The sequence below is a fragment of the Lolium perenne genome, chromosome 1 (assembly GCF_019359855.2).
Source record: "Lolium perenne isolate Kyuss_39 chromosome 1, Kyuss_2.0, whole genome shotgun sequence".
Lineage (NCBI taxonomy): Eukaryota > Viridiplantae > Streptophyta > Magnoliopsida > Poales > Poaceae > Lolium > Lolium perenne.
Window position 1 is genome coordinate 134870947 of NC_067244.2, and position 25200 is coordinate 134896146.

The 25200-nt window shown below is 49.8% G+C and overlaps 2 protein-coding genes across 2 annotated transcripts; one reads left to right on the top strand and one right to left on the bottom strand.

The window, feature by feature from the left end:
* The first annotated feature begins 15643 nt into the window (after nucleotides 1–15643).
* On the top strand, nucleotides 15644–21021 carry LOC127303076 (uncharacterized). Its single transcript, XM_051333856.2, has 8 exons — nucleotides 15644–16137; nucleotides 16252–16437; nucleotides 16526–16651; nucleotides 16790–16845; nucleotides 17116–17239; nucleotides 17571–19631; nucleotides 20234–20340; nucleotides 20440–21021. The coding sequence occupies exons 1-8, from the start codon at nucleotides 16063–16065 to the stop codon at nucleotides 20630–20632; spliced, it is 2928 nt and encodes a 975-aa protein (XP_051189816.1). The 5' UTR covers nucleotides 15644–16062; the 3' UTR covers nucleotides 20633–21021.
* Nucleotides 21022–22426: 1405 nt separating this feature from the next.
* Nucleotides 22427–23141, bottom strand: LOC127303079 (non-specific lipid-transfer protein 2P). Its single transcript, XM_051333858.2, has one exon. It carries the CDS (start codon nucleotides 23054–23056, stop codon nucleotides 22721–22723), a length of 336 nt encoding a protein of 111 aa, XP_051189818.1. The 5' UTR covers nucleotides 23057–23141; the 3' UTR covers nucleotides 22427–22720.
* Between the last annotated feature and the right edge of the window lie 2059 nt (nucleotides 23142–25200).

Sequence of the window (25200 nt, forward strand, 5' to 3'; positions counted from 1 at the left end):
CGCTTCCCTCTGGACTACTTAAATTCCTTGACCAAAAAACGCACGGGGGTTCGACCAATTTGCCAGAAGACATCCAGAACTCCGCCGCCATCGAAAACTCTATTTCGGGATCAGAAACTCCGTTCTGGCACTCTGTCGGGACGGTGAATTGGAGGAGATCATCGCCATGATCGCCACCGACGCCTCTCCATCAACCATCTATGCTTCCCCCATCCGTGTGTGAGTAAATCCCCGCTGTAGGCTGAAGGGGATGGTAGGGATAGGATGAGATTGTCCATGCAATAGCCATAAGATTGTTAGGGCATGGTGCCTAATATCGGTTGTTGGTACTTTTATGATATTGTTGCAACTTGTTATGCTTAATGCTTTTCACTAGGGCCAGAGTGCCATGATTTCAGATCTGAACATGTTATTGATTCATGATGATATTCACTGTTTTATGATCTTACCTTCAAGTTGTATACACATATTGCTATCCGGAACCCGAGGCCCCAAAGTGACAGAAATTGGGACAACCGGAGGGGAAGACTGTGATATGAGGATCACATGTGTTCACGGAGTGTTAATGCTTTGCTCCGGTACTCTATTAAAAGGAGTACCTTAATTACCAGTAGTTTTCCTAGAGGCCCGGCTGCCACCGGCTGGTAGGACAAAAGATGTTGTGCAAGTTTCTCATTGCGAGCACGTACGACTATATACGGAACACATGCCTATGGTTATTTAGTACTTGGATACGGTTTTATTATTATCTGCAAATGCCTTGTCTTGATTATTACATGAGTTATCTTATCCATGCAGCGCCCGTTCATCCATCCCTATGCCTATAGTATTTTAATCCTGCTGTTTACTATAATCACTACTGCTGTCTTTATTACACTGCTGCTTATATTTCACTACTGTTACAGCTATAAAACTGTTGCTACTGATAAACTCTTGCGAGCAAGTCTGTTTCTAGGTGCAACTGAATAGATAACACTCCATTGTTAAGGCTTACAAATATTCTTTGGCTCCCCTTGTGTCGAATCAGTAAATTGGGTTTTACTTCCCTCGAAGAATGTTGCGATCCCCTATACTTGTGGGTCATCAGATGGCTGCGGCGCGACTTCAACGCATGCATCTCGGCAAATAAGGTGGGTTGGAGCTCGAGCTTCTCAAGGTGTTGGCGCAGCATCGGGAAGCAGATCTGGGTGGCTCATCGCTCGCGTCCATGGTGGGCGTACAACGGAGCTGCTGCGGCGAGCTCGGTCAATCAGCGCTGCCTCCAGCAGCCATATCTTCTTCTTCTCCTTGGTGTCATCTTGGCCGGCCGTGGCGGCGAGGGGCAGGGCACTGACGACGACAAGAAGTTTGTGGCGGCTGGCAAATCCCAAGGGCTGGTCATCGATCTTGTTTGGCCATGATCCAGGAGTTCTTCAGCGGAGGACCGATGTCGGCGGCCTTCACCGCCCTGCCTCTGCATCTTATGGTCAAAAGGCGACCCTCCTCATCTTCTTCTTCCCAGAGACCAAGCAGTCCGAGGGGATGACCTTCAGCTCCAGCCACGACGCCAGACCAAGTGGTTCGTCCCCGGCGCCGGTGTCTGTTTTGTGGCGGAGCAACGCAACGACGACCTTCAGGCACGGAGAAGAGATGGAAGGACCTGATTGCTTTTCCCATTATCTTTCTAGGATCCTTTCTGTAAAAATTTCGTCCTTATCCAGAATTCCCCTGTTATGTGGGGGTTTTTCTGCAATTTGTACTCTCCGTCTCGTTAATACTAGCAGCTTCGAGGGTCTTCGGACCCTTTCCGTGTAAAAAAAAGGAACCAAAAGACCATAGAAGAGAGAAACAACCATCGCCATTAATGAAATTAGAAACCGAAAGATCCAAATCTATAACCACACTCAAAAACACAAGACAAACTCAATGTCACAAGATCTACCGAGCACACAACTCAGCGCACTCTGAGCCCGTAGTTAGACTGTACACCAAAGCAAAGCATGAACATGACGACAAGGACCTTATCCTGCCGCTATTGACCATTTTTTTGAACAAGGTAGGTCCCGAAGGACCTGGAGCATGCATTATATCGTCGGTGGGAGCACAGTTACATAGACGACCTCAAGGAAAAGAAAAATTACAACCAAGTCCCTATCTTTTGCACTAAGCACCCTGCAAAGACGCGTAGAAACGCGATCGAGTCCATTGCCGACAGAAGAAGACACATCGGCGTCGCCGTCGCATCCATCCTCGGGGACGAAACCACTTGAGGACGGAGCAATGCTCCTCGCCACGCTGTAGTCGAAGAACCTCCAACGCTGGAGGAGAAAGCTCGAAACAAGTCTGAGCGCAGCAGGGCCAACCCTATGGCCAAGGATAGCGTCGGCCAGAGCTAGCCGACGCTTGGAGGCTGCTGCCGACGTTGCACGCTCTAGACACCTCGAGCGCCTCCTCTGCAAGGTCGTCTCAGCCGCAGACATCCTCTCCTCCCCCTCGCCACCGAGGCCGGCCAAGAGGAGATGAAGGCGAAGCAGGCCACCCAAGCAGAATTGACGAAGACGCTTATTGAAACAGGGGCGCGCCGAAGAAGCAGATCTGTCTGTCTTCCACTATGGAAGAACAGCAGAGTCTGCCAGCGGCGCCGACCTGACGCAGCGTCGACACACCAGGCTTGGAGGAGACCCCTGCGTACCTCCATATGCGCAGGTACTGGCATCATCCTTCCTCTTCTCCTCGCCACCCTGGCCGGCAAGAGGAGGAAGAGATGGAAGCCCAACACCGCAGATCCAGGGGTAACAACTGTGGATCTTATGCGTGGAGATCCCTGGGGCGGCAGATCTCGCCGTCTCCGACCACCGGAGCTCGAGAAGATGGAGCCACGAACACATGTTGTTCAAGATCTGATCCAGAAGATCTTGAACCCTACACCAAACTACCGGCAAACCGCCAAAAACTAAAAAACTAAGCCTAAAAACTACTCCGGCGCCGTCTCCTCTCCATCTCCGGCCGGCTATTCCGGCGGAGAGGAGGAGGGAGAGGCCCGACGAGGAGGAGAAAAGAGGCAGGTACTGTAGAGGGTCGAGAGCGGTAAGGGGGCGGGGGGGGGGGGGGGGGAACGAGAGCGGTTGGACTCAGGATGCCCGCTATTGACAATTTGACAGAAAAAAAAAACCAAACGGTGTGTACAAAAAAAAAACGGAGGCCAACGTACGCGCAATTTGGACCGACAGAAGCCAGTGTCGGCCGGGGCATCAGTGTAACAGCGGATCTACTCGCTCCATCCATCCACGGAAGCTTCGACCTCTGTCTGAAAAGCAAATTGATTAATGACGAGTAGTACTCGTTACCTAAATCTTTCTTCTCCTAATCAGCAGCGGGGCCGGCCGGCCTTTCAGCTTTCACTGAACACATGATCGCTGGATGGATCGCCCAGCTCACACTCCACCGTACCCAGCACACTGCTCCACTGCCCACTGCCCACTGCCCACTGGTAGTGATAGATAAACAAGCAGAGCTGGTCGAGGGATCGCGTGGCCGGGCACGTGATGCTGGTGGCCATCGCATCGGCCATCGGCGACCAGCGAAAATGCACGCCGTCGCGCGCTTTTCCACTAGCTGTGTCCTGTGTGTGCCCGCTCCGAGAGAGACTCTCAATTAAAACCACCTTGACTCCTCATCCATGGCGCCTTTCCGGGTGGTGGCTCCCCGCCCCGCCGTGGAAATTTACGAGCGCTCGCCGTTGAGCCTTTTTCCGGTAAAAGTTCTGGTTTGGCCGTTGTACCAGCTGGGGCATCCACCGTACCGTACCATTCAGTAAACTTCCTTCGTTTTTTTCCACCTTTCCTATCCGACTTGAGCTAGCTCCCAGGTTACTGTGGGAGGTTCTTGGCTACTCCCATTGATTTTACTCTCAAAACATGCATGATAGTACGAGTTGGAACGGTTTATGATCATGGCTGTCGGGGCCGACGTGACATCGCTCGTTCCCAAATCTATGCAAACAACCGGGCGACACGCCGGTGCTAGACTTGCAGGCAGGCTAGAAATGAAATGAATTACCGAGCAATTTACGCTCCGTCGTTTCTCAAAGGACAGCGTATTTTTATTGCGTCACGACAGGTTTCTGACTACCAACTGCTTACCAAATTTCTGACCCTAGATTCATTTCGAAGAGCATTTTGTGATTTTGTCAGATTGCAATAGTAACTATTGTCAAAGGTTTATCTTAACTGCATAAAATTATTAGACGTAATCATCGAAACCAAGGATAGACATCTTGAGCACTGTCCACCGGAGAAAAGGGAGGAACGCACTGCTGTTCATCGTTCCATTCTTTTTTTTTTTTGAAACGAGTCGTTCCATTCTTTATGTCCCACAAACGCATGCAAACTACAGTATCATTGACTGATATGTTGTGTCTCTTGATTTTGTATCTGATTTCGCAACAGTAACATCGGCAGCAACCGGGGTTCTCCCTGATTTCTAGCGCGTCAAGTACCGAACCTATTGGCGTGAAATTTCCGCAAAGACAAGTGAGAACGGAAGGGCTCGTGGCGCCAGTACATTCTATAGTGAGTAAAGTCTGAAAAAAACCTTGAACTTGTAGATGGTGTCTAGATCAAACCTTAAACTCTAAATTCTGAAAATCAGCACCCTAAACTATGCGATCCCGGTCTAAGATGGCATTTAGGTCGTTTCCAAATGAGGGAATTGCTGAGGTGGTCAGGTTCCTTCCAAATCTATTAGACTCACATGTACGTATGACCCACATATGACATATCCCATATGAATTTTCTTTTTCTTTAATCTCTCCTCTCTCTGCGCTGACCAGTACTGCAGTACACCTCCTCCTCAGCCCATCTCGAGGAACGGCAGCACCTCCCACCTTCAGCAGCGGCGCCGTTCGCACACCTGCTGCAGCGGCGAGCTCATTCCCGCACAGCTCCGGTAGCGCCTCTCGTCTCAAGCAGCGGCGCGCAACAAAAATCCCCAAAGGAAAAAAAATTGTGTTCTCACCCCAGCGGACATCAACCTCGACTTGGTCCTCGAGCCGGAGGACCCGGCGCCGACGTGAGCGGGCGACTACTGGGACTCCTCCCGCTGGCGACAACGTTCATTTCCCTATCCTGCGCAGTCAGGTCCTTTACTGACGGCTCCCTCACCGCCTCGCGATCGGCGACATCGTCTGACGACGCGGCCCGCAGTAGCGGGAGGGCCTTGCCATAGTTCGGCGGGCGGAGCACCAGCTTGCTGTCCCGGCGAGTGATGGCGTCCGGAAGGAGTGGACCTTGGCGCAGATGATATTCCCCCTGCCCTCCTTCACGGCGACGACCACGACACGTCCACGACGCCGTCAGTTGGCGCTGCAGGCTGGAACCATGCAAGGGAGTGGGTGGCGCATGGAGGGAGACCATGGTGGCTATGCATTCCATCGAGGTCGGGGAGTGTTTCCATCTTTAGATATGTGCAGTTAGAAAAGTCAACAATCCCGGCAATGGAGATGGCACGTCAGCAAACCCCGGCTGCAATTAGCGTCACGCGGGAAGCGATCGGGATTTAAGAGTTGAGGGTGCTAATTATAGGGATTCAGAGTACGGGGTTTGAACTCGACAACCTCTACAAGTTCAGGGTTATTTTCAGACTTTACTCTTCTATAGTGGACAACTTACTGTAGTGTTCAACAAGACGCTTACTTTATTCCTAACTCGTAACATAACCTGGCTTAAAAGTCTGACCCCGGCCCGTGCCCGTTGTGAAGCAATGATATTCTTGGGCGAGGCGTTTTGTAGATCGAGCTAAATATAAGTTGTTTTCTTCTTGAAAAGACTGAAAATGGCGTTTTCTTTTTGCAAATTTTGAAAACCTCCGAAAAAAATCAAGATGTAGATAATGATGTATGCCGTTTGTTCCGGTAAAACCCCTCCCCAAAACTCGAAGCAAACTTGAACACAAAAACGGCTGAGATCGCTTGATACCTCTTCGTTATTAATATTAAACAAGTATACGTAGCCCTATATAAAATAGGTTGCATACGTATGTATATGATTATATACGTACGCGGATCATTGGCCGCGACTCTTCCGTGTTGTGGCAGTCATGGCCGCCAGGCGGTGCTGGCCGGAAACGACACTACGAGGTAGCGTCGGGCAACACGAGCCTCGACAATGCCCGACGGGACAATGAACGGCCAGGCAGTTCGCCCCGGACAGCTGGGGCGATTTAGACGGATTGTTTGTCGCGTTGGGTATGAGACTAGCCAGAATGTCTTCTGGTTGCGGTGATAGCGCCGGATTGTTTTGCGGCGACGATTGCGCCTATATGTGGGCGGGTTTGGAATTTGGGTTTGGACATAGGCCTAAATAGCATCGGTTGGATTTGGTTAAGTTTGCGGAGGGGGTTGTACTAGAGAAAGCATCATGATGTATTTTACGGATGTGCAAAATTTTAAGTCAAAACACCTTATATTCTAAGCAGTTCAAAAATAACGAAAGTGGAAATATGAAGTAGTGAACATTGTAAACTTTAAAATCTCCAACAAAATGTTACATTTTGTTATTTTTGTGTGGCCTAAAACAAAAGGTGTTTTAAGTTGAGATTTTGCAAATTAGTACAACACATCATCATCAACATCTACATTTTTTTTCATAATTTTGGAGACTTCAAAATGTTGTTTCAATTTTCTCATAAAATTAGCTTACGTGTAGACCCAAGCTACATTTTAAAGTTTTCCGGGATATCTTTGGGCTAAATGAATGTGTACGACCTAGCTATAGGGGATTCCTGTCATAGTCGAGTGGATCGATCGAGCTGCTCCTTTCCACTTTTCGCGATCAATTTATGAGCTGCTCGCGCCAACCCAAGATTAGGTTGCTAATGGTTGGTTTGTCTAGGCTCAATCAAACGCTTTGCAGTAGTTGTTTTTGTACGAGTGTACATGAAAGAGAGTGACCTGGCCAGCACCGACAGTTTCCTCTTCTTTGTTGGCATGTTCAGTACAGCAAAAAATGCAGGCAATCAGCAAAAAGAGATCGATGCATATTTTTTTTCAAAGGTAGCATAAATAAATGATGGAGGTTTTAAGGCCAAAAGTCAAAGCAAATTGGTGGCTTTCCTGAAAGGGGAAAAGAGAATCACGACATGGAACGAGTCACGGCTGTTAGCATGGCTGCGTGGCAGATATTTTTGTTTTGTTTTTTACTAGCTCCGTTTTCTGTATATAAGGCCACTATCAAAAATACATTTTGCATCTTCATAAACCACTAAGACTAATAGAGAAAATTGATTAAATTTCTACCTCGTAGGATGATATTCAATAATGCAGAAGTTGTATGTAGGTATAGAGAAAGGACACCGCATGCAATATGTTTAATTAGCCAAGGACACACGAGAGCATTTTTCCATAGTTAATCATGCTTTTTATTAGTTGGTTGTGTTTCCTTGGTACTCCCTCCGCCGTTCACAATTATTTTGCGTTCTGGGTTCAGTCAAAATCAAACTTTGTAATGTTTTTGACTAAATATTTCAAAGCCTGCATTGTAAAATCTATAGTACTAAGTGAGCCTAAATCACTTGGTTAGAAAAGTGAATGTGCAACCTAGCCATCCAAGTTCAATTTCTCGTGGACAAGGATTTAGATTCTTGTTATTTCAAAAAAAAAAAGAGTTGTAGAGGCTTTCCTTACCGCATTCCTTTTAAAACAACTATAGTATTAGAACATCCATAAACTATATTTTCATAATATATGCATTTTTGTGATTGTATTTTTCATATTTTTGGTTAAGCTTGAAAATTTGATTTTGATTAAACCCAAAACAAATTAAATAAAAACCGAGGTATCATTTGAAATGAGAGTTTATGGTCTTACATATAAAAAAAGAAAGAAGTAGTAGTTGTTAGCATTACTCCCCCTGTTTTTATTTACTTCACATTATGGCTTAAATTGTAGCTAAAATTATGTCAAGCTTGACGAAAAATATAGAAAAAAAATCAGAATCCGTAATAGTTCCGTTTCGTCCGATCGGAGCAACCAGATGGTGCGTGTTTCTTTTTGGATGGACACGCCCATGCTTGGTACGCGTGGGCGCGAGAGGAGACCTGTGTTATATGTACGCGCACCCCACGTTCGTTGAGGGGTCGCCAACGCAGATCACAGCGGGCAGGATCCAACGCCACGGCGGCGTGCCGGGTCATGGCGAGATCGGAGACCGGGTGCGTGCGACTGCGGATGGTGGAGGAAGATGCCGTGGACTCGTCTCGCTACCGGCCACCGGATGAAGCTGCTCCACGTCCAAACGCAGTCGTGGACAAAAACCTATAGGCTCACCTGAACTGAGGGCATCTCCAACCGGCTGATCCAAACGGACGTTTCGGGCCGTTTGCGTGGCCGGCCGGACACGCGGACAGCGCCCCGCATCCGCGTGTCCGTTTGGGTCACACGCTACGCCCAACGCAGCGGCCACCCATAGTGAAACATCAAATAGCATACATAGTTATAAATAGTATGTAACAAATATAGAAATAATATCTAACAATTATAGAATAATATCAAATAGCATAAAACAATATCAAATAAAATGTTGCATGATGAAGAAATAAAATGTGTCATAGTTCGAACAAATATAAAAATTACAAATTGAGATTGTCAACTCAATTTGGACGCTCTAGGATCTCCTTCTGCCTCTTCTCGAACCAAGCTCTCTTCGCCTCGCTCATGTTGGTCAAGTCGGCGTTCATGATCAGGTTGTCCTCGGCTTGGTGTTTGAGCTCAACTTCCTTCGCCTTCAACTCCACCTCTTGGGCCCTTGCCAGTGCTGTGAGCTCAATTTCTCTCTCTTTGAGTTCAATTTCTCTAGCTTTGGTCTTGGCCTTGACCTCTTCTATCTCAAGCTTCTTCTTTTGGACATCGAAGTAGTTCTTCCTGTCCTCCTCTTTCTCCCGGCGCCTTCTCTCATCCCTCTTGTCCGTGGACACCTCTCTATCGGCATGCAGCTCCTTCAAAGTGCCAAACAATAACATGGACGAGGCATCACGCTTCAAGTCGGCTTTGGTTGCCTTGTGGCCGCGAGGACGACTTGCACGAGAAGCGGAGCTACCGCAAGGCTGGCCACCATCAAGGTCAATGACCGTCGGATCTTTGGCGGTCTTGTTGCCAGTCAAGGTCGCCATGTACCCCTCGTACCCCTCCTGGAACTTGGGGGTGCCTGTGAGTATCTTCCAACAATGAGGGAAGGCAAAGGTCTTTTCTCCATTGACCGATTTGTACCAATTCAAAGCTTGCCACGCCTAGAGCAAAGCGAGACAAGAACGATAAACATATGTGCAAACACCGAATGAACGAGTTGAGGTTAAGAATCATACCAAGTCCTTCATGCCCATGCCGCTAACGGGGAGCCGCTTCACGTGATCATACGCACTTTGGAATTTGTTGCATTCCGTTTGAATTGTTCCCCACCTCTTTTGGAGCGATATTTCATTGCGGTCGCTCTCAAATGGATCCTGTCCGTATTTGCGATGCTCATGAAAGTATTCATAAATCCGGCGCTGAATGCGGTCCCCTTCGCTCGGCACCCGTCAATGCATCTTGCCCGATGGTCAGCCATCCTTCGACCAGCACCTTGTCCTCCTTCTCCGTGTAGTTGTCGGTCTGCTTTGCTTACGCGGCGAGCTCGAGCTTGTGCAATGCGGCTTGCGTCAACTCCCGAGCGAACAACGGCTCCTCCTCGATGTTAATGCTGCCGGGACATGCGGTTCGTCCCGATGTGTGTCAACGGCAGCGGCCGGGGGAGCCTGCACGGTCGAATCATAGGGCATGGTGGTCGGCATTGGCTGCGTGTACACCGGAGGGGCCTCGCACGGTGGACAAATCGTCGAGCAGTGTTCCGTGCGCCGGCCATCGCCGTCGCTGCTCCCATGTTCTTGGGGCCTTTGGAGTTCGCCGGCGCACGGTTCAGGTCAATGGACGAAGGAGACGGCCCCGTGAACGACTCGCCCACCTCCGGCGACCCATCCCGTGACGGTACGCGTGCACCGCGCCGATCGCGACCCCAATTCGTGCGCGCCGGGCGTGTACCCAAACGGGGCTACCGGCAGGGATGTTGACCTTGGAGGAAGGGGCCGGGTCACGGACGAGGACGAGCTCCCCCCCGAGGCCGTGCCGGCGGCAGGGAGGATCAAGTGCTGAGCGAGCGCTTGGTGGCCATAAAAGAGCATGGCATGCTCTTGCAAGACGTCCGCCTTGGCCTCCGTCTTGAGTTGGAGAAGCTGCTCCGCCGCCCGCTGCCGCTCCTCCGCGGCAGCGATATCCCTCTTCCTTTGGTCGAGCGCCCTGCGGCGGTCGGCCCTCTTCTTGCTCTCGATCTTCCTCTGCTCCGCGGTGAGGTCGGGCTTCGCCTTCTTGGTCGCCGGCCCGGGCTCCACGACCACCGGAGCGTCCAGTTGAGGAGCCTCCGCCAAGGGAGGAGCGGCAACGGCCGCGAGCTCTGCCTCGTCTCCGATGGTGGCGGTGGCGGTGGCGGCGGCAGTCGCTTCGTCGGCCATCTCTAGGTTTTGGGAGTGGAGTGGACTGGGTGTGTTTTGGGAGACAGACAGGCGGGCCAGGGGCGAACAAGGGGAGGACGCGAGCGACCAGCATCCGGCGTCCGCGGCCACGCAAACTCGTCCCAGATTTGGGCCGGGTTTGGGTCGTCCCGGATGCCGCGGCCATCCGTTTTAGGGATAGGTCCGCGCGCTGGGCCGCGTTTTTGTCCGGCTCGACCCAAACGGACGCGCGGGCGCGGTTTGAGTCGCGCGGTTGGAGATGCCCTGAAGGCCTTCTGTATGTTGTGATCCTTTGTAGCTTGTTTTGCATGTAGGCTAGTCTATGGTGCTCTCGCTCCTTGCTTCCGAGGAAGAGCAGTGGAGGTCCTGGTGCCTAGAAGGTTAGAGCATCTCCAGCCGCGTCTCCCAAAACGTCTCCCAAACCGCGCCGGATTGAGTGTTTGGGGACGTGTTTTATTCGTGCCGCCTTTGGGGGACGTCGCTCTCCAGTCGCGTCCCCCAAACGCCGTCCCCAATCAGGAATTCAAATTGTTGCATTCAAAAGAGATCGTTCCCGCCGAATCGTCGCGATCAGAGTAGCGGCGATCAAAGTAGTAGGCGTGCGATCATATTACAGACCATAGTGCATGCTAAACTAGAAAAGGGGTTGGTCGACGGCGACGTATCCTGAGTCGACGCAGGCCCGTCGATCACGATGACCTCGTCGCTATCTGCCTGGTGCTGTGCATGCTCCGTCTACTCCGCCGCCGTCGCGTAGGCCGACGATGGTGTAGCAGTCGAAGACGCGTCAGCCGGCTCTCGCGCCGCGGTTGCTGCCGCTACCGCTTCCTGGGCCGCCGCGTCGGCCGCAGCGTCGGCCGCCGCCATTTTAGTTTCGATGTCGTCGAGGATCTGGCCTTTGAAAAAGTTGTGCGTCGCCCGCGTCCGGGGAGACATTCCCTTTGTCGACACTCTCAGAAGGGACATGTCGTCCCTACGTTTCTTGAGCTCCAACTTCTCCTCTTGCCTCTTGAGCAGCTCCGCCCACCTTTCGTCGTTCTTTTTGGCGCGGGAGAGAAATGTCGAGGAGATGTCCGCGAGGCATTTCGTGATCGACGCCTGCGTCTTCTCACACGACGCGGCGTCGGCCAAGGCGGCCTTGGCAGCCTTGTTGCCAGTAGGACGCCCTGCCGACGTTGCCAGCGGCGCGTCCAGATCAATGGCGTCCTTCCCCTTGGACAGCGACAGGCGCGTCAACCGCCATTTCTCGTCCTCTTTGAGCTTGGTATAGCAATGCATCAGCGCGAACGACTTATGCCCATCCGAGTTCTTCGCGTAAACCTCCATGGCCCTATCAAACTAGCCAAAGGAAGCGGAATCATTTCATCGAACACAATGTAGACGCTACAGATTATGGAAGAAAGAGTCGTACCATTTGGGAGAGGTCGGCGCCGCTCTCGGCTCTGGTCAGTAATTCCTGATGGTATCCATGGAAGGAGTTCACCGACACCCAGATGGTGGCCCATCGCATCGACATTTCCTTTTGGCTCCTCTTCATTGTCACTTTGTTGTAGTCGCTCTTGATGAGCTTGCGCTCATCGAACTCGGCCTTGATTCTCGCCCAATACTTCCCGTATTTTTGGTTGGCGCCGATGATGGAGTCATGGCTCACCGTCGCCCACGACTCGCACAGACAAAGATCCTCCAAAGCCGTCCACTTGGGGCCTCGTGTGCCCGACGCCTTCTTCTTCTTTTTCTTCTTCACGCCGTCCGCGTCTACCTCCACGAGATCATCATCACCGGCACCCTCCTCGTCTTCTTCCTCGCCGCCCTCTTTGTCCTCGTCGTCGTCCTCCACCCCTCCTCTTCATCGTCCTCCTCGTCCTCACCCCCGCCCTCTTCCTCAGCACCCTCAGCACCGGCGCCGTCGAATTCGAGCGGCCCCCTGCGGCCAGTGAAAGGGTCACCGTCCGCACCGGGTCCTGGCTCGCGCTGCTCGTACGCCGGGGAGTAGAGGTTGTTAGGGTTGAAGCCGCCATGCGGCAGCGCATCCTGGTAGTGTGGCGACAAGTTAGGCGTCACGCACCCGGGAGTGCCGGAGGGGCCGTCGTTGTAGAAGGCGGATGACGACGGAGAGAACACTCCCGGAACGTACACCGGCACGTTCGTACTATATGGGCTCGCGTTGGTGGCGGCGAGACACCCGACCATTAAGTGATGGTGCTGGCGCGCCGCCAGAGCCTTCTTCTCCTGCTCCGCCGCCCTCCGTCCTTTCCGCTCCGCCGTCGACATCTTCCGGCGCAGACAGTCTTGATGCCACTGATCATCGGTCCATCCTTCCGGCTTCTTCTTCGGAGTTGGCGCCTTCCGCGGCTTCGCGAACGGCGCTTTCGCCCCTTTCGTCGCATTGCCCGGCGGCTTCTTGGCCGCTTTCTTGGCAATCTTCTTGGGGGCTACCGGCGGCGTCATGGAATGGGGAGAGGGTAGTGGCGGCGGGTGGACGACGGGAGGGAGAAACAAATCGGCGGGATAGGAGAAATGAATCGCAGCGGGATATGTGTTGGGAGGCCAGAAATGCGCGGTGGGATAGGCGCGATATGGCGGGAGGGGCGGGATTTGGCGGGAGTGGGAGACGATTTTTCACTGAGCCGCTGACGCGCCGGGCCCGCGTCGGTTCGCCTCGCTTTTCGGTGTGTCCGGCGTCCCCGGAGCGTCCCCTGTGGGACGGGGACGGGCTCGGGGCGACGGACACCGTATCTGGGCGCGCCGGAAAAAATTCGGGTTTGAGGGACGCGGCTGGAATGGTTTTTTGATCCGGCGTGCCCCAAATTGCTTTGGGGGACGCTTTGGGGAATTGGGCTGGAGATGCTCTTAGATTGGGTCTTCTTTTTAATGTTCACTCTCCTTGACCGTACTTTTTTCGCAGTGAAAATTCACAATCTGTCGCCCATGATCTGTTTTTTTAACAGGGGAGGGGTTTAGAAGACCACAAAGGAGCTCTATTCATACACGTGGCAGGTAGAAATTTTCAAAGAGGCCCTTTACATCACTTGCCCTAATGAACCTAGTATTTGAAGATAAGACCTCTTTTTTTTTACAGAAAACCACCTAAAGAAACAACAAAAAGCAATCGAGTACATGGAGTGCTCCGCCACCAGTCGGCGGTGACCTCCAGGCTTTGCAACCGAGATCGAAGAGAAGGTTGCTCGCAGTCTCTATTCTGACGAGAAGATCCAACCGCCGGCCACTCCTAGAACGCCGGGGACGAACCACTTGGCTTCCTAGGAGCGGCGAGCTCCAGCGATGGATCCCCAAGTCCTCTGAGCGAAGATCACAACGACGATGACGGTCGTTGTGTGTTTCGCGCAAGGAAAGCTCTAGGAGTGCCACCTCCGCATGGCCGCCACCGCAACACACGCTTGCTCTTCTCCCTCGCCACCGGGGCCGGCCAAGAGGAGCAGCATGTGAGCTTGTCCACCATAACAGAAGAGGCATGGATGCTTATTGAAAGAGGGCTAATGCTCGCATTAGACTAAAGAGGCTCGCACCGGTCGCAGCCTGTCGCAACCGCGACTAAAACCGTGCGATGTCCTAGCCGTTGGAACCGGAACTAATGCTCACATTAGTCGCGGTTCCAAACGCGGCTGAGACTAGTGCTCCGGACGAAAGACTCTTTTTCTACTAGTGAATGTACGTTGTTTGGGCATTAAAATAGTATTCAAGTTGTAACTTTGACCGCTAATTATGTTGACTATATGTGAAAAAACTAAATGCATTGCAAATATTCTAGAAATACGTTTTAGAGAAAACTTGCACATACGATCTTTGAACTTGTAATCTTGATGATTAAAACGATACTCGTGATTGAACCGGGAAAACAGAGCTAGAGATTGTAAATGGTAAAAACTGTGTAGAGCTAGAGACTGTAATATACTTCAACTTGAAAGGGACATTGTGAATTGACCTTCATTGATGAAGTAGTCAGCTACCGGGCAATAGCGCAATGTAGTTTCATTTATTCCGCACACCGGAACAACTGCCACAAAACATCTCACTGGAGATTTTGTATGGCCTGCAATATTGATTTCTCGATGCCGCTGTATTGCTAGTAGACGGAAGAAAAATACAAGGTAGTGTGAGTCAGTGCCGACGCTCCAGGGCTGCAGTGACATCACTGCTTTCGTGGATGTTGACTTTGGAATAGAAATGTTTATTTATACCTAAAACAACTCAATTCCTCCCCGCCCCCTTGTTTCAGCGACACCACAGATTTCTAATCTTTTCTCCCTATTTCTAGAAAAGAAAAGGACGGAGGAGTATTCGCCGAAAACAAACACCAACTTGCGCATTCATCCTCCGTTCTAAACAATCATCTGCAACGTCGTTCTCACGGGTTTATTTGAAACATACGCAAATCACGCGGTTCCACAATTTAGATTCCGTTGGTTGGACCTAGAGGAACGAAAGCAAGATGACACCACCTCACAGTTTCATTCACATTAGCATCGGCCGCCCTGCTCTTAACACACACACCTCACCTCACTAATAACCCCTTAGCTGGCCAACAACAAAGAAGCTTACTTAGGTCTCAAGTAAGTCCATGGAAATGCACACTGTTTCGCAACGCACACCCACAATTTCACCGAAGCAGAGGAAATGCGATCGATCGGCAGGTCCACACAGAGGATCACTGCAGCTGTGAACCTCACGCAATGGCAGCTCCCAATTTTTAATTTTATAGCTGTCACTTGTCACCACGCCCCGTCGTCGCTCAGACTGCTCATAGTGGGAGTAACTTAGGTAGTAACATCACACATTTCAAGGTATTTTGGTGACATGGCATAGCAATAAATGAAGAAAGAGATGGAGGTGGTAACTAGCTATGTTACCATAACATCACACACCCCAAGATAAAATGAGTCTACTAACAAATAAATGAGACTTTGCATGATACCATCTCTAAGTTACTTTCCACTATGAAGATAGTAACATAGACTAGTAACTTATGCATGACACCACCTTATGTTACTCCCCACTATGAGCAGCCTCAAATCACCATCCTCACTCCCAGTCCCAGCCAAGCTCATAGACGGATCTCCATTGACCACCATTTTATAGACCTTCTCTTTCCTCCATCTCGCCCTCTCCTCTCGCTAAACCCCCCAAATCAGAGAGAGAGGTGAGTGAGAGACCTCAGCTCAGTTGGGCTCCTTTCTCTCACTAGATCTGTCCAACTGGTTTTGTGCCTTTGCCCAAAGTTGCCCCCTGCTGCCTTCCCCGCTTGCTCGCTTGCCTGCGGTGGCATCCACTTCCTCCCACTCCCTATGCGTGCTCTGCCTCTGCCTCTGCCTCCATGTGGTGGTGCTCTAACTAACCGCCACCAGCACCACCGCACACCAATGCCAAGCTTGGCGTCACTGGATTCAAGCGCACGGCATTGCATTGCCGCCGCTCTTGATCGAGCCGTGACCGACTAGCCAGCCAGCCAGCACCAAGGGGAGGAAAGATTTCCTCGATTTCTGCGGGCTTCAGTTGATTCCTCTCGAGTGGAGAGCACCCGCCGCCGACATGTTCAAATCGGGGAGGTGGCGCGGCGGCGGCAAGGCCAAGGCCATGTTCAAGCTGCAGTTCCACGCCACACAGGCACGGCCCCCGCTGTCCCTCCCTGTCTCCTGGGGGAAGAAGCAGAGTTTTCGGTTTCTTGGTTTCGTTTCCGATTCGAGGCGTGACGGCGCGCGTGCTCTTGTGACTGTGCAGGTGCCGGAGCCTGGGTGGGAGTCGATGATGGTGGTGGTGACGCCGCAGGACATCGGCCGGCCGACGGCGCGGACGGACGGCGCGGAGGTCGCCGACGGCGCCTGCCGCTGGGCCGCCCCGATCTTCGAGGCCACCAAGCTCCCCGCCGGCAAGGACAAGATCTACCATTTCCTCGTCTACGAGACCGTGAGCCACCGACCCGCCGGCGATTAATCGATCACAACGCGATGGATCCCCACTCGATTTTTATTGACCCGGCAATGCCGTCCTGCAGGGGTCGACCAAGGCGGCGCTGCTGGGGGAGGCGACGGCGAACCTGGCCGAGTACGCGGACGCCTTGAAGCCGTCGGCGGTGACGCTCCCCCTCAAGGGCAGCCCCGCCCCCGGCGCCCTGCTGCACGTGAGCACCGATCTCCCTCTCTGACCCACCTCCTCTCTTAAAAAGATTTCCGGTGTTCTCCCTGTGACCTGTGACGGCGACGCGCTCGCGGTTCCTGATCCTGATGGTTGCTCTTGCTGCTGTTGCTCTCTGTGACAGGTGACCATCCAGCGGGTGGTGGGTGGTGGCGCCGGTGGGTGCGGCGACGACGTGAGGTGAGTTGTGAGTTGCCCTGCGTTGGGTGGGGATTAGTTAGTTTAGACACCTTTGCTGCATCCTGGTTTGAGCTTTAAGGATCATCCCCCATTCTCATCTCCACCAGATTCACTTACACATTGCTGCTACCTGCATTCTGCTTCTTTCAGCTCTCCTCTCTGTGCCTGCTGCATTGTCGTGTGAGCCTTAAGCATGATGCATTTGCCTTGATCGATGCATTTCTTATTGTGTAATTGTGGTTGCTGATTCTTGCTCTTTGGTGGTGACAGTGAGAACGGCGACACAGCAAAGTCCTCGCCGCGGAGGACGCTGCAGGGCCAGCTGAGCCGGTGCGAGGACGAGGACGGCGAGAAGGCCAGGTCGCTTGCCGCCGACTCGATGAGCCCTGTGCATGTAAGTGAGGCCTAGGAGAGAGGAGTTCTTGAGAGTTTTCCCTTTTTGATCCATCATCATTGCATTGCATTGCTTTGTTTTGTTTCTGTTGATGGCTAAGAAAGAGAGCCTTTTGGCATGCAAAGCATATTGCAAAGTAAAAGGAGGGCTACATTTTTCTACTTGATCATTTGGGGGGGTCACATTTGCTGTGTGACACTTTCTGTTTGAGATCTGGATTTCTCATTCCTGTAGAGAAGGAAGGGGAATTTAGAACTGAACACCTGCATGTAGCATCTCATCTTCCCCTATGTTCATTAGATAGTTGCTGATACGTAGCTTTCTTGTTCAGGATGGATTGGTGATCAGCAAACCGCCAGGGATGAGGTTTCCGTTGAGAAGAAATATGCCGATGTCTGTTGAGCCGGCTGGCCACCTCCATAATGCCAATAGCTTTGATGCTGTTTCGGTGTCGGGTTCAGATGGGAGCTCAGGAAGATTCACTCCCAAAACCAGTGCAAACATGCATAGCACATTTCATCATGACGCCACCAACGTGCTCTCGCCGTTTGCTAACAATGGCACCCAGAGAAACCCATTGAGCTCTGGTGACTGGTCGGGAAGCTCAGCTCCTGATGCTAGCACAGACGGGTCGACGAGTAACTCCGGTGAGACGGGGTTGAGAGGTGCCGAGGATGATGTGGAGAAGCTAAGAAGCGAGATAGGCACTCTGACACGGAAAATGGATGTCTCAGACATGGAGTTGCAGACGCTCAGAAAGCAAATTGTGAAAGAGAGTAGGCGAGGGCAAGATCTTTCCAAGGAAATGAATAGCTTGAGGGAGGAAAGGGATGCACTCCGAAGAGAATGTGAAGGACTTAGAGGCACAAAGAAGACGATCCATGATGCAAATGGATCAGGTAAACGGTTGTCAGTTGGGGAAGATCCCTGGTCTCAGATTGAGGAGCTGAAGCAAGAGCTGGGCCACGAGAAGAATTTAAATGCAGATCTGCGCATACAGCTGCAGAAAATGCAGGAGTCCAATTCTGAGCTGCTTTTGGCCGTAAAGGATCTTGATGAGCTGCTAGAGCAAAAGGATAGAGACATTTCCGTTTTCCAACAAGAAACAGTAGATGATCCTCAGGAGGCACAATATGAGCATGCACTTTCAAATGTGCACAGTGGTGGACACAAGATGGACATGTCTGAAACAAGCTCGTACCAGGAGAAAGAAGACGAGCTTATGCTGGATGCATTGGTGAAGAAGAGCGATGGCATCGCTAGTTCTGAACTACAAGAGAAGATTATTGAACTGAGCGATGAAATTGAGTTGTACAAGAAAGACCGTGAGGATCTTGAGATGCAAATGGAGCAGCTTGCACTTGATTATGAGATTCTGAAGCAAGAGAACCATGACATCTCTTCGAGGCTGGAACAAACACAACTGAGGGAGCAGCTAAGAATGCAGTATGAGTGTTCAGCTCATTTGTCTATTATAACTGATCTTGAGACCAATGTCGAGAATCTGGAGAATGAACTCCAGACGCAATCTGAAAGATTAGAGGCTGATATAGCAGAAGTACTGTCTGCAAAGGTTGAGCAAGAACAGAGGGCCATAAAGGCCGAGGAGGCTCTGAGGAAGGCACGGTGGAACAATGCTACTACTGCTGAACGACTTCAGGAGGAATTCAAGAGTTTATCTTCGCAGGTATCTTCTGCTTTCAGTGCAAATGAACGGCTGCTTGTGCAAGCAAGAAAAGAGGCCGCAGAACTACAGTTGCAGAAGAGCCAGTTGGAAGAATTACTACAAAAGGCCCAAGAAGATACCGTATCGGTCCAAGAACAAAACCGGATGAAGATTCAACAGTTACTTACCCTAGTGGATTTCAAGTCGAAGGAGATAGATAGGCTAGTGATGGAGCTCAAGAGCAAGAGCGACGAGTTCCAGAACCAGAAGAGAAGTGATGAGGAAAAGTTAGATGCTCTATCAGAAGAAATTGAGCAGCTAAAAGTCAAGATTGAGAAGCTGTCAAATGAGAGAGACAAACTCATGGAAAACAATCAACAGAAAGACATGGAATTAGCTGCAAGTGGTGAAAAAGACATGGCCTTGGAAGACAAAACTGCTGAAATTATTTTGCTCAATGAGGAGCTTGCATTGCTCAAGGGCCATGTGCAGACATATTTGAGTGAGCTAAACACTCTAAAGCGCTCCAGGAATGAAAAAGATGAGGCCATAGGGAAGCTACAAATAAATATTGGATCGTTGAAGCTCCAACATGAAAACATAAAAAAAATGCTGTCCACAAAGGAGTCTGAGAAAAGCAACCTTGCCTCTCAGGTGCTGAAGCTGAGAAGAGCCCTTGAAAGCAGGGAAGATGCCAAGGAAAATGGTATCACTTCAGAAACAACGGTAAATATCGAAATCCAGATTTATTTGCAGCAAAATATGTTAATTTGTACACTAAATCAACTTTGTATGCTAGCATATACTCACATACATAAGGCATATGTAAATAGATAAACTAACAACTGAAACATACCAAATGCAACTGATATAAACTCAGCATAAAAAATGATAGAATGTTTCTAAAATCGTAGAATATTTCTACAAGACCTCATTAAAACCGGTAGGTGTAGCTTCCCTTTTGTGTTGAAGTCAGTATGCATGCTGCACAGGTACACTCTTAAAAACTCACCAAGTTGTGGGCTGTCAACAAGATAAGTAGGTGGCACTGTTTATAGAGATTTTCCATAATACACATATGATTTGCACATCTGGAGACAAATCTGGCTCTAGCTACTTCTAGTTAGAGGATATGGACAGCTATCATCTAAAATATCCACTATTATGCTGTACACCTTCCTTTCCAAAGGGCACGGACAGTTTTGAATAGAAGTCCACACTAATGAGAATGTCCTATTTTACAACATGTAGTGCCTTCTCATATCAACTCATGCTGCAACAATACACTTAAGTACCTCAGAAGTGACATACCGTGTTGTATTTTGCAGGAAGATCAGCATACTAATTCGAAGCGCACCAAGCATAATATTGTCAGCACTGGGAACACCGATGCAACGCCAATTGTTGACATGCACAGCAATGGGCACGACGCGAGGTTATTATATGATCTTAAATTGCATCCGATTGGCCTTTTTACTCCAACTATACATGAACTCACATGCTCTGCTTCTGCTGATTATTTTCTCTCTGCCAGGGGTGCTGGAGCTCATGCTGACCAGTCTGCAAAGGAGCTGGACTCTCTGAAGGAGATGAACAAGGCGATGCAGGAAGAACTGAACGAACTGCATGAACGGTACTCAGAGATAAGCCTCAAGTTCGCTGAGGTGGAAGGCGAGAGACAGCAGCTTGTGATGACTGTGCGGACACTGAAGAACGCGCTGAGGTGATGCATGGCTTCTGCTTAGTGCTCACTCACCCACATGTAGCTTCAGGATTAGGTGATGATACCCACCCGCAAAGTGGGTTTTGTACAGGCGAGCAGCTGGATGGTGAGCTGTGTGGGAACATCATCCAGGCGCTTGCAGAGGCCAGCATTGCACCCAGGTAGCTGGGTCTCGTGGCCTATCACAATACACAGCATGTAGATCCATTCCCCACACAATAATAGTTCTGTGTTTTTCTCTTCAGCATTGGTGTGTGCAGGATGTAACAAGTGTTGTACCCCTAGAGGGACTGTAGTGTTATGACTTGTGAGTGTGTTGTATAATTCTCCTGATGTTTGGTTGTACTCTGAAGAAAGAAAAAAAAGTAAGAGATAGAAAAAATGGTTTAACAATTCGGCCTTGGACTTTTTTTTTTCCAGGGAAATTGATGGACTTGCAGCTTACAGATTTTCTAGTCACATCATCCCCGTATTTTTTTGGAAAAAAATCTCTTTTGTGGCATTCAGCCCGGATCCTTGTAAACATTTCTGCCAGAAATGTGAACCAGCGTTCAGGCAAATTGGTTCCACATGAAAGACTGAAGCACTCACAATTTGAACTTGAGGTAAATTAAACCTGATAAGTGACTGGACAAGACTTTGTTTGGTCTTCAATTGAACTTTTAAGTAACTCTGCAGTCTATCAACATCTTGAGTAGATGTTTCGTAACTCAAAATAGTGTCAGTCAGTGTCGTTGATTGTCAGTATTATTTTCAACTCAAAATGTTCTCAGCTTTAAATGGCTCCATGGACTTGTGGCTACTGGTCTATATCTGTTCACTGTTGTTTTTCCATGCACCGGTGCCCACCATTCTTTTTCTTCTCTTTTATACTTGGTATTTTTTAAGTTGGGCCTTATAGATTAAGAAAACAGAGTGTGGTCACATCCATGATTGATCAACTGCACTATCATGCACTTGTATCAAATCATGTTCATTAAAACATTGAGGGTCTGTTTGGTTTGCAAGATTTCAAAAATGCAGAAATAGAAAAACACAGGATTAGCATGACACGTCATAAGAAATCCTGCAGAAAATGTAAACGGAGGAATCTGTCTCTATAGTGGTTTGGTTGCATCTTGTACTTAAAGCTTACAGATTTCCATTCATATCATCCCCGTTTTTAAGGAAAAAATAATCTCTTTTGTGGCATTCAACCCGGATCCTCGTAAACATTTCTGACAAATGTGAACCAGCGTTCAGGTAAATTGGTTCCACATGACAGGCTGAAGCACTCACGATTTGAACTCGAGGTAAATTAAACCTGATAGGTCATTGGACAAAGATTTTGTTTGGTCTTCAATTGAACTTTAAGTTACTCCGCAGGCCATCAACATCTTGAGTAGATGTTTTGCTACTTTAAATTGTTCGATATGCACTTGCGGCTACTGTCTATATCGGTTCACTTATTTATTATTATTTGTTTGCAAAAACATGTATATCGGTTCACTGTTTTTTTTCTTCTTTTTTGTGAAGAAGTCTATCGGTTCACTGTTGTTCTTGCATGCATGTGCCCACCATTCTATTAGTGATCAATTACATTTTCATGGACTTGTAGCAAATCATATTACTTCAATCATAGAATCGATCAACACAAACGCACGCACACACACAATCATGTAAATTAAACCACTGGATCGATCAACACAAATGCACGCACACGCACAATCATGTAAATTAAACCACTGGATCGATCAACACAAATGCACACACACACAATCATGTAAATTAAGCCACTGGATCGATCAACACAAACGCATGCACACACACACAATCATGTAAATTAAACCACTGGATCGATCAACACAAACGCACACACACACTCATGTAAATTAAACCACTGGATCGATCAACACAAACGCACGCACACGCACAATCTTGTAAATTAAACCACTGGATCGATCAACACAAACGCACACACACGCACAATCATGTAAATTAAACCACTGGATCGATCAACACACACCCACACAGACAATCTTTTTTATTCTCACAGGGAGATACAGTAACACGCAGTATGTATGAAGCATCCACTAATCCACAAACCTTGTTACTACCGCGGACAGGTGGGGAGGGTGATGCCACAGGAGGCGAGGGTCTTGCGGGCGTTGGGGCTGTCGATATAGCCGGAGTAAGCCGGGTCCTTCGCGTACTGGCAGAAGCACCCTTCCTGCGCCTTGAGGTTCGAGCAGCACGAGTCCGACGGCGGCGTCCCGCCGATGATCGCCGGCCCGCACGGGATCAACTTCCCCACGTCGCACGTCTGGTCCGCCGCCAACGCCCTGGCCGGCGCCATCGCCCTCCCCACCACCGCCGATGGCGCCACCATCATCACCGTCAGCACCGCGCACATCGCCACCGCCCTAGCCATGGCCATGGCCATGGCCATGGCCTTTTACAAAGAAATCGTCGGGTCAGGACTCGAGTGTGACTGTGAGATGGATGTGATTGGTGGCAGACTGCGAAGCGAAGCGCGTTGCTCGTATTTATAGGCCGGGAAGGCGAGCGGGCGAGGCAATGCGTCCTGCGTGAGTCCTTTGCACTGGCGTTGCTGAATTGAAGGCTTGCATACGCGTCACCTCACCTCACGCGTGCTTTTTTAAACACGAAATTAATAACGCCTCTCGAGCAGATACAATGTGCTTGTTTACAAACAGCTTATACGGAGTACTTTTTTTTGATAATTACGGGCTGCATTTCATTCAAACGTCAACATCCGAGTTTATAAGGTTCATTACAAAGCCTGGTAGTACCATGCCAGGTTGCACTAAGTTTATTTCCGTAGCCTTCCTTTGCTAAGCGATGAGCTACTTCATTACATGATCGGCGTACGTGGATGGCCGAAAAGTCTTCAAATTCTTCCAGCAACGCCTTGATTTCTTCAACTAAGGGCATGGCCAACGCCTAGCATCAACTCGCGGCTGCTCCCCAGGTTTCTAGGCTCGGTTGTCAGACCCGAACCTACCACTCGCTGCCCTGCAGGCCAAGTAGTCTCTTGCAGGAGAAGTGGCTTCCTCGGCAGAAAAAGGTAGAAGAACCAGGAAAAATAGGGAAAAGGTAGAAGAAAGTAGGACGCCACGAGCTCCAAAACTGTGTCCATGGACGGCCGCGGCAGCTGAAGGTCACGGCCATGGCGGCCGAAATCCAGCCAGTCGGAGCTCTTGGGTCATGACCGGCAGCGGCAGCTCGAGATTCCGGCCATGGGCTGGCCCTCGCTTGGTGCTCGCCTGGAAGAATGAAGATTGGGACGGAGATGAAGAGTCCCGTGATTGGAGCAGGGGTGAAGAGTCGATCCCGTGATGCCAGATTGGGGCTGAGGTGAAGATTCCAGTCATAGCTCATAGGCAGAGGTGAAAAATCTGGACCGTGGGACCCATTAAGTGGTAGCTTTAACTTCTAGCGTTGGGTAGATTTCACTCTAAGTTGTAGTTTCAGACTACCGAACCTAGCTGGAAGTTGTGAGGCAACTACAAGCATATGCCACCGTAGCTCATGCCCTAAGGGCTCCTTTGATTCAAAGGATTTGCATAGGAATTGTGTAGGATTTGGTTTCTATGGGAAAAATTTCATATACATGTTGTTTGATTCATAGGAACATATCCTATAGGAAAAAATCCTATAGGAATCTTGTAGTGTAATTCCTATAGGAAAAAAACATTAGCTCATACCTCATGGAAAAATTCCTTTGCTACAATCAAACAAACTTCATCTTCCTATAGGATTCAATTAGACATGTCATTCCAATCCTATACATTTCCTATTCCTATGTTTTTCCTATCCTTTAAATCAAAGGAGGCCTAAAGGTCCATGCCCAGATCGATCCAGGTCAATACCCCTCAGTTTTGTAACAGCTCCCAAACAATCCGTTTCCAAGACCAGCTTCGACGACCCCATTTCCTTGGCTAGAATTACTGCCTGGCGACATGCCATCAGCTCTGCTCCTTCTGGATCACACACACAAGAGGGAAAAAATAGCTAGCTCCCGCAATGGTTGCCCCATGGTGGTCACAGATGACCACGCCCTCCACCTCCGTGAGCATCTGATATTGAGAAAGCACCATCCGAATTAGCTTTATGCCACCCAGGTTCAGGAGGGAGCCAGTGCTCCACAGCCCGAGCCTCCTTTACAGTGACTTCAGAGTTTGTGAGGAGCCATTCCTCGGTCAACACTAAACACCGTCGCGCCGTTTTCATCGGATTTTCAATCATAGGTTCGTCCATGGCATCATTCCTCGCCAACCAGAGCGGGTAAAGGACCATCATCCATACGGCCAAATCCTTCTCCTCGAGCCTACCATTAAGCTCCAAGAGCCATATTTGTAGATTCCATGGAGTCCGGATATCTGATGGAGGTGCGGTCTGTTAAGATAGGTCCCAGCGACCGACACATTAGTGGACAAATAGAAACACTGCCCGGCACATTAGTGGACAAATAAGACAGGTCATAATTGCGTTTCTTCATGGGTATCTCACTGAGGATGTTTCTATGCAGCAGCCTCCCAGTTTTGAGGATGCTCGGCATCCTAACCATGT